Raw genomic sequence first — 10976 nt, 5'->3', positions numbered from 1 at the left:
TAAGTCAGGACATGCACTGACAGGATTTGACGTAGACTGGCACCATGTCCCTTGGGGTATTGTTGTCTCATAATCTTTAAATGTTTTGAATTTGTTAGTCATTTCAAATTTTGGGAAGGAAAACATGGTCAACTTATTTTATACTTTTCCCAGTTATTAGTACCCTCCCAAGGTCCGAAATTTGACATGAATAACAAATTCAAAACATTTAAAGATTATGAGACAAAACTCCCAGGGAACTATTGCGAGTCTAGATGTGACGTTCCGATTCGAGATTTTCTTTGTACATGCTTCTTTCAATTACTTGCATTTACTTTTCCCGTACATCATCATTGTGTATTATGTACATACAAAGTATTATTGATATGAAGTTAGTTGTATGGTGCTGGTACTGGTACTAGTGGTTGTGCTGGTGCTGGCAGTGGCGGCGGTGTTTTTCTATCTGCTTTCTTAATTTTAACAGGTGAATTCAAAATTTGGATGGAAATGTCAAATTAGATCTTGTCATAGTACAGTAACTTTCTGTTCCACAAATTCGATGGAAGGAATATGACTTTTAAGTCGATATCCTCCACCATGCAGCATACTGCCAGTGTGATAATCATTCGTTTGACAGGGACAACCTACAAGACACAAATGTATAGTGAATGATAATTAATTGAGGGATGTAGCTAATTTTAAAAGCAGTCAGTAAAATGTGAAAAGTAGGCGGTAGTGTCTAGGAACGAGACTTGTTAATCTACCCAAGGACGGAAATATACTGGTTGAAATAAAGAATGTTTAAATAAATACCTGAAAAAGGTAGCTGGCAAAACACTACACGTTAGCTTGTTGTTTTTGTCGGTTGAATTATGTTGAATTGAGAAGATACATTGATAAACTGGCTGTTTTATACTGTAAAAGTGACCTGGACTACACTTCTGTATTGTGATAAGATGTAGTATGTGGGCTACTTTCGATGTTGTGCGACAAAGACAACACTGTGTAATCATGAAAAAAGTGAACTTCGTGTCATCCGATATGATACTCACCCTTGCAAGTATTCCGTGGTCGCAATGATTGGATTACCATATTGAATATTTGAATATACCCTCTCCTATACTGCCTACTGAGGGCGAAGTACACGAACGGATTGAGTAGAGCATTGAGCGTTGTGCTGGCGAGGGCATACAAAGCTATCAACTCGCCCACCTTTTGACCACTTTGGATTAAAGTTCCAACCACCTGTTGATCAAAATGAAATGTCGATAGCAAGTAAATTAAAAAGTAAATGCGGCGAAATCCTTTCTCTATTTTCTTCTAACTTTCTATCAGTTCTTCTATTTTATGTCTTTCTCTATACTTACGATAATTGCCTTATGTACTTCACATACGTCAAACTCACCCAAATTGGAATAGCTTTGCATCTTGATATAGTGCCATTCCCAATATGATGACATTTACCTACTATTTGCTATACATTTACTATTCATAATTCATGAGAACAGCTTAATTATTACAAGAAAACTTATCAAACACACACCCACACACATACATACATACATACATACATACATACATACATACATACATACATACATACATACATACGTACGTACGTACCTACGTACGTATGTACGCACGCACGCACGCACACACACACACACACACATAACACAACATACATACATACATACATACATACATACATACATACATACATACATACGTACGTACGTACCTACGTACGTATGTACGCACGCACGCACACACACACACACACACATAACACAACATACATACATACATACATACATACATACATACATACATACATACATACATACATGCACACATACATGCATGCATGCATGCATGCATGCATGCAAGCACGCACGCGCACACACACACACACACACACTCTCACACACACACACAGAGTAGAGTATACATTTTGTATTGTGTGTGTGATAACTAATTCATCGTCCCACATTATTTAGTCTGCTGTTTTAAATGTACAGTGTTCTCTCTTTGAAGAATTCGTCAATGAAGGAAATGAATATAAATATGAATAAACATCATACATCGTTCTAGTTAACATTTCTTGCATGAGCTACTACTCAATGCTCATGACGCCAATATATAAAGATAACTGTAATATTAACATCATTAATACATATGACTATATATATATATCACTCCTGATTGAAATTATCTTCAGTTACGTAATGATATGTAGCTATTCACAAGTAGAATTTAATAATTCCGTGATGTCATTGTCGCCATCACTTTACTTAGGAATGTATTATATGACCCACAAAACAAATTATATTTTCATAAAAGAAAGGTACACATAATATAAACAGTATATCGAACCACAAAGTGACACAAATCTACATCAATGTTATATTAGTACGAACCCGTCCACCACTGACATTTAAAAAAAACACAACAGTTATCCGCCATAGCAACGTGACATGAATGTCAGGCACAACTTTTGAACACCTTGAAACCAGGAGCGTATGACGTCACTTTTCCCGAGATTCTTTGCGGTGAAATGGTAGATTTCAATTCAGCTCAGCAGACTTATCTACCTCAGCTTTAGAGTTCCAAATCTTTAATACGTTCAATTTTATTTGAAAAAATCACGTACATATTGAATAAAATTACGTATTTGAATAAATGAAAGAGCATGAATATGTTTGGTTGGACTTCTCCTTGTAAGAGGTGGGGGCAGTTTATCAATTATGCTATTGTTTGTATGGCGATGCCTCTATATGAGTGTTTCTTTGTAATCAATAGCTTGTCGTGACTTCTTTTATGGCTTGTCTTTACACTGGGTATGGTTGACTGACACCTAAATGCTATGATATTGATCTGATGGGTAAAATATCGTGTGTTGAGGATCGACAGCAATTTCAGATGACGTCTGGATTAAAAGCTTTGGTCTTTTTATACTTTATGTCTTAGCTGTCTGAGTTATAATCTAAAGTCAATTCTTCATTCAAAATAAATCACATGTTTTTTTCCGTCAAAATGATCTTATCACAACCACCCACCCACGTCACCCACCCACACCCACCCACCAACCCAACGCCACTTGCACCATCTTTAGAATAAAACTCGATCATCAACCAGTGAATTTATTAAGTTAAAATAAAATTAAGTTATAAGTTTGTTCGTGGAATCAAATATCTACAGTCATTTTACACTAATTCCTCAAGATCCTCTCTGAAACCCATCAAAGTAAGGCAATAAATACAGAGTCTGACCATGCTGTAGATTGCTACCATTGACATGACTAGGCAGTACACGTCGCTAGAACGAGTATGTATCTTGATATTGTCTATTTCTAACCAATCACCCGGCGATCAAACTAGATCGCCTACGTAGAGAGGTACTTGTACTTTCAATCATTTTTAGATCTATAATTCATATTGTACCCTATGGAAATAAGCAATAAATCAAACCGTTTCCCAAAGCGGATACTCAATTTTTTAATCTTAGGGAAACAATCCTTTTGAATATTCAATTTGATAAAGATATAAATCTTTTACTACCCCATATCATAAATCGACGTAGTTTTTTGTCATAATATTACTGCCGCGGCGACTTCGGAACTAGAATCATGAACGATTTCTTATTTGCCTGAAAATGGGATAATTCGAACAGAGAATACTAACTTATAACCACATACTGAGAGATTGTCATATATTCTGTCACTATTCAGACTAAACTGTTATTTCTCGTTGCTAGGCAAAACATAAACTTAACATGCTAACACAGTCTTCTCATATACAGTTATAACACATACTAAATATTCATCCTACAATGTCGATAATGATGTAAAGACGGGCGGGTGGGCGGGCGGGCGGGCGGACGGACGGACGGACGGACGGACGGACGGACAGACAGACAGACAGACAGACAGACAGACAGACAGACAGACAGACAGACAGACAGACAGACAGACAGACAGACAGACAGACAGACAGGCAGGCAGGCAGGCAGGCAGACAGGCAGGCAGGCAGACAGTCAGTCAGTCAGTCAGTCAGTCAGTCAGTCAGTCAGTCAGTCAGTCAGTAAGTCAGTCAGTCAGTCAGACAGACAGACTAAAACTGGTAGGCTCAGTGGACCTAGTACTAGGTTACCTGGGTGTACTTATAACTTCTTGTATGCATGCATGCATGATATATGTGTACACATGAAAGAATGAATCAAAATGACAGATAAGTAATTTAAGGTGTTAGAACCTTTAGTAAATGTGTACAGAACAAAACCCTGATATTTTAGAACATGTAACAACATGTTGCTAGGTTCAGTGTCGGTAACCCTTGGTAGCTAGGCCAAGCATTCGAGGAGCTAATACGATTTGATGCAAATTGCAAACCAGGGACAACAATTGTATCAATAATGTATTTTTATATATCAGCCCTAACTTAAATGTTACATTTCGTTCATTGCTGTAAACCGTTTAAAGGCTACAATAACTATTCATCGGTCGCATTTCAATCCATCATAGGCACAGTAGTACGTAACCGCCCAATGCAGGAATATTCAGTATAGTTCTGTACAGGAAAAACACAAGAACATGATATATTAAGTTCCTGTGCTATAAAAGGCCTGGTGACTAAGTCATAGAAACCCCAACTGAACACTGCAGGATAATTGTTGCTGTCTGTCTTTTATTTACATATGCGTCAGGTATAATTGACTACGAAATATCATCATATACGTATATAAATGGGTTAAAAATAGTAATTAATCAATTTTCAAAAATTTCACAAAGAACTGATTTCAGGTTCGATTTCAAATCTGAAAAAAGGCATGAACATACAGAACTTAGATAAATGATATAACTCGCACTCAAATCTAATCCATATTTCCTGATTTATTACATTTTTATGAAACCTATCCCATGATAATACTAATCCCCAGAAGACAACAAATAATGTCTTTGAATCTTATAAGATAACACGAAATGGGTACATCCTTCGCGAATTCGATATTTGTAGGGAAATTCTCATTTTTAATTCTATGGTCGTTGCATTTGCATTGATAGAAAATTTCGTGGCGGGGGGGGGGGGTGGTCTTAATCTAAATATATGATATAGTATACTATATATTATTTAAAGAGAATTTAAACATTCAAGATTTTGATTTTTTTTTACGTGTGAATTTGTAATGGAAATGCTACAGCCCATTTCATGTTAGTGTTCACTGCCTCTGTTTGATACAACTACGCAGAAACCAATTAGAATACACATTCTACACTTTCAGATAGCAAGACCAAAATTTCTTGCTACATATTGTCTAAATGAAATAAATCATTTAAAGATACTAGACGCAGACGAGCTGACGCCAAAATCTTGATGTCTGCATTTCATGTCTATATGATGGCACACGTCATTTAGACAAAATGTAGCAAGAAACTGCATTTATTCACTATTGCTCTCTTAAAGTGTAACGTACAGTTTCTTATTGGTTTCTGCGTGCTTGTATCACACAGAGTTCGAGTCAGTGAAAACTAAACAAGAAACAGACAGAGAATTCAACGTTCGTGTAGCAAGAAATTTGTTTACCATTAAAATCGATTGGTATAAGTTTATGGATCATAGTTTTTATTTAATTTTATCATAAACGTCCTACATTAGCTTACTATTCTACTGAAACATATTCCACTGTTGACATAATCGAACACTGGCTTCGTTACTCGTACGAATACAACCGTTTTACATGTAAATGTTTACAATTTCTTTTTTTTCAGTTGCCATATGATACCTACATCCTTATGAGGAAACAGACATCGATATTCAAATAAACCATGAATGCCGTATTAAGATTTGATAAAATATATGCATGCCACGTATACATCATTAGCCAATAGTCTAAATGATATTTGCAATTTTTATTATCCTTAGGGTTCCGTCGAGGCGTTGGTTTGTTTGATAATTTGCCGAAATGTATAAGTTAATGAAATATCAAATATATATGTTATACAACACATCATTTATGAGAACAGAGGCCAAACAAAACCTTCATTGTATTTGTCCATTAATTTGGGAAGAAGTCAATGAAATGATTGATGAAGATTCATCAACAAGTGTTATTGGGACATGACCATATTGTTATCATTGATGATATAAACACCAAATTATTAGACATGTAAAGCTTGCATTCTTAAGATATTGCCTTTAGAAATCTCATTAAGTTAAGTATGCAAAGGACTAATTGCATTTTAAAACTTGTCTTGTTAAGCTTTGTAGGGCATGTGCACTTGGATATCATAAATGCATGTACCAAAATTTAGGCTTACATGATTTTTGAAGCTCTAATTCTTAAGGTATGGCATGATTACCGAAAATCACTCTTTATGCAAATTAATCAATTATCGTGATATTCATTATGATATTTAAACTCTAATCATCAGGAAGATATGCAACATGTTTCATTACAATTGATGCAATAGCGTTTTAGATATTGTGTCCACAGACAGATGTACACACATAGATACACTTTGGTACACACACGGACAGACAGCTAAGACAGACAGGCAGACAGACAGACAGACAGAGACAGACAGACAGACAGACAGACAGACAGACAGACAGACAGACAGGCAGGCAGGCAGGCAGGCAGGCAGGCAGGCAGACAGACAGACAGACAGACAGACAGACAGACAGACAGACAGACAGACAGACAGACAGACAGACAGACAGACAGACAGACAGACAGACAGACAGACAGACAGACAGAGAAAACAATAACATTACCTTCCACACGCAATGCTAAAATAAAGAGCTAAATTAAGTGAAAGCAGTGCACTATTATGAGCGTAATTACAAATGAAATATAAGTATTATAAGCCATGGAATCAATCGGAATATGTCATAGAAGATGACGTAACATATGCAAAATTCACTACATTATGTATACAATGTGAACGGTTAATAATGGAGAGAGGACTATGTATCTTAACACTTGGCGTAGATATTTGTTCGATGTCTCAATCTGATTAAAATCCGATGTAGATGTCGGCTAATTTTTATTTTACCTCCGGTATTTTTTGCTTGAATTGACCATCGTGATACATGTTCACGTTTTTGTCTTGATGGCCGCCTCTACACCTGATGTAGAAGCAAAAATACCAGAGGTAAAATAACAATGAACGATTAGCCGACATCTACATCGGATTTTAATCAGATTGCTCGATCTCTATGACAGTATGCCGGCTTTCCTCTAATACTTGGGTTGTGTCTCCCATTCTGTAAATGGTAACTATTCTCTAAAAATTGCAATACATAGAACATTCATATTCACAATTAATATAAAAATTATATTTGTCACATATGAAATAATATTTCAGAATCAAAATGTATAATCTGGTTATCTTACTTAATGTAGACTGATATCCTTGAATTATAGAAGATAAACTCGTCGTCTGGGTAAAAATCTTAACTTTTAAGGAAAATGAATATATTAATACACTTAACATCAAAATAATCATAAACCCTTGTATTGGGTATTCCCGAGTAAATTGCCAAAAGGTCGTGACCTAATGAAGAGATTATTCGTAGCTAAAGTCACATAAGATCAAACACTGATCAGGTTTTGCCCTAACACGTATTCAATCATACTAGACTATCAAATAGAGTCATTTTTAGCCTTGGTACTCGTTATTCGCAGTGAATCCCAATGATGTCAGATGTAATTGGTACACCAAATCAAGTACGACTGTATGAATTGGCCTTTCAGCACATTCGTAAATCGAAAATGGCGCCACAACCGCGTACACGCGCATCATGTGTTGTAGGGCGGGTTCGAGCTATACATGATGTATAGATGTGCGAGTTCGATTCGCTACCAAATGAATGAAATAATACTTCCTCTTGTGTAGACTTCAATAAACGGAACAAAACATCAATGAGTAACATTTAATACTTGAAACGTATAAATAGTTCATAATGTCACATAAACTAAAAAGTTGTACTTTAATCATCACCATGAGTCTCTCATTTATATTTCAACCGTGCATCTCTACACAAACATCAAGAAATAGTAACGACCAACTGCTACTATCACGTGAACTTTGACAAAGGGGCTCATCGTTTAAGATAGGAAACTACCTTGACAAGAACTCACGTTCTTTATTCTTACTTAGTCTTTCTCTAATACAGCAGTGACACCTGTACCAAAGGTTGCTTGGCTTTGATGTACGAGGAAATAACACTTTGTTCCACAAATTATATACCATTGGTTTAGCTCGCAATGAAAATCTAGCAAACATACTGAAACTCTAAATATCATACAAAAACAACATGGTATTGGATTGATATTAAGTCGATCGATTCCTAACCAGGCAGATTTAATGATTATAGAGCAAACTTCAACCCTTTTAACAATGGGTATTCCTTCGGATATCATTACCTCCTAACGAAATCGATACGTCGCAGTTACCAATTAGATGCATACAAACATGAAAGGCAGAAATGCCTAAAAGACGTAACTTACTGTAATTACATCCTTTTTGCCAATGTACACATCACAGCTGTGTAACACATAATTACTATTGGTACAGGAAGCTAGCTGAAAGTAGATACCTGCAGATTATATATTTGATTTAAAAGTCCTAGATAATAAAACTACTGATGAAATTTTGTTACGGTTTAAGAGTTCTGTGATTTCTCAATTCGTCTTCTTCAATACACAGACCCATTCCCTTTTTATCGTATTGACTGCAATCGAAAATTGGAATGTTAACACACTATATCTAAATGAACTACACCCTATCGTTGTCACTGTACGTTTTTAAGAATTAGTCGCAATTTTCATATTTAAAAACGTCTATGCTTATGTGTTTTGGAACACCTGTTTGAGGGATTCTCTAACGACTTTCTCCTTAATTTCCTTCATTCTAATGTAAAGTGTACTCATTTCAAATAACCCACGTTTGTAAACTAAGAAGTAGACTAAATGCACTGAGACTTTTTATAGGATACTAAATTCTTAGTACACATATAGCGCTAACAGGTTCTGAAACTTTTACAAGTAACATATACGTGTACTGCAATGTTTGACACCAAAACACTGTTAAATGTACAGTTACAGTACTGTTTCAAATTTGATATACGAATATACATACAAATATACTGCCCCAATAGGGTGTTTGTACCAGGAGGGGGGGGGGGCATCTGTAGTAGCCCCTCGAGCTGTAGGCACAAACGCATATGCTGGAGTTGCGGCATTTTTATTACAGGCTGCAAGAACATTTACATGGTGAGAACAGTATACTATTTTTTGTAAATATGATTTTTTGCTGGTTAGATTGCCAAAATATCAAACTTCCTTGCATCTTAAGCGCGATTTTAACGAGATACTTCTTTACATTGCCCACAAGCTGTGTAAGCTTTTATTTGCCCAAGAACTGTCCCGTTCCTATCTGTCTGCAAGATCAGCAAGATAACATGTGTTTATTGGGGCGTAATAATTTTGAATATCTAGCCAGATAACTATTCTTTCTGCTCAGTTTAGGAAGGCTTAGATATCAATGTTTCTGTAGTGGATTCTGACTTCTGCCGTTACAAGAATACTGATAACCCGCGTTTTCATTTGCATGCATGCCACCTTGCCCCGTGTGATATTAATTTTAGTAGTATTCAGACATTTCCTAGAGCGTTTGCTATGAATATATTCAAGCCTATCAATTGGTTGATGAGACGTGGTTGGACAAGAATTCAACTACTCGAGCCGATACAGCAATGTGTAGATCTCCCATATAGCATACAAGATGTCTAACAATTTACGAGATAATTTCCAGCTAACAGGTTCATGATGACACGTAGGTGAGATGAGATGAAAGAGGAAGGGTTTAAGTGGTACGTGAAACATATTTTCCAATCACAACTTTACTATTAACGAGCTAGGTTAAATGTATACTATAAATCATACCCATGGCATATTCCGAAAACTAAAACGCGATCAACAATTCAATAGTATATTAAAACCATTGGCAAAAGATTGCATCCATGCATTACTCGTGTTATTTTAATGTGCACACACGAATGACTGGAAAGTGTTATTTTTCCGTTCAAATTGTATTCTCTGCTGCAAGAGTTGTTAATGACCTTGTCAAATTTCTTTGATATTCAATCAACGATACCATGGATAATGACCTACACGTACCGTTATATATCAAATCAAGTGTTCCAAAGTAGACAAGTTGCAAATTAGTAGGCAATAATTCTAAAGATAACTTCAAGTACCATTGACACAATGTAAATTAAATCGATTCCAAATGAGAAACTTTTGCCAATAGCATAACTAAATGCATGTGGTGTCAATAGGAAAGTGTTGCAAAAATTAGGTTTGATTAGCTAATGTGTTTTACTACAACTCGCTGCCTTACATATCGATGTTGGCATCGCAGACATTGGCTGACATACATACATACATACATACATACATACATACATACAGACAGACAGACAGACAGACAGACAGACAGACAGACAGACATACATACATACATACATACATACATACATACATACATACATACATGCATGCATGCATGCATGCATGCATGCATACATACATACATGCATGCATGCATACATGCATACATACATGCATACATGCATGCATACATATACACACACACAAACACACACATACATACATACATACATACATACATACATACATACATACATACATACATACGTCTCTGCCTGCATGTCAGCAATTGAAAAGCAACAGTAAGTAGCATCGTTAAATCCTAGCAGCAATCTCACTCGAAAAATGAAACAATTTTGAATGAGCCATTTCAGATATAATGATGTTATCGACTATAATATGAGAATGCCACAGGCGCTTTTATGACATATTGAGTGGCAATATACGTACTGTTGTGCATTGGGTCATTGCTTGTCTGAATCTGTTACTCATCAAAGTAGATAAACACTCAAGCCTCTTAGTTGTTTGTTCTCAGACGTCAC

General features: G+C 35.9%; 1 protein-coding gene across 1 annotated transcript in view; it reads right to left on the bottom strand.

Annotated features, from left to right (window-relative positions):
- Nucleotides 1-451: 451 nt before the first annotated feature.
- Nucleotides 452-10976, bottom strand: part of LOC144434103 (melanopsin-A-like) — a 29548-nt gene continuing 19023 nt past the window's right edge. Inside the window, exons 2-3 of the mRNA XM_078122558.1 lie at nt 1032-1224; nt 452-623 (exon numbers count right to left, since the gene is read on the bottom strand). Coding sequence (XP_077978684.1) covers nt 505-623; nt 1032-1224 — 312 coding nt within the window. The 3' untranslated portion in view covers nt 452-504. The remainder of the gene's footprint in view (nt 624-1031; nt 1225-10976) is intronic.

This window comes from Glandiceps talaboti, chromosome 4 (assembly GCF_964340395.1).
Source record: "Glandiceps talaboti chromosome 4, keGlaTala1.1, whole genome shotgun sequence".
Classification (NCBI taxonomy): domain Eukaryota; kingdom Metazoa; phylum Hemichordata; class Enteropneusta; family Spengelidae; genus Glandiceps; species Glandiceps talaboti.
This window is presented reverse-complemented; position numbering and strand designations above follow the sequence as displayed.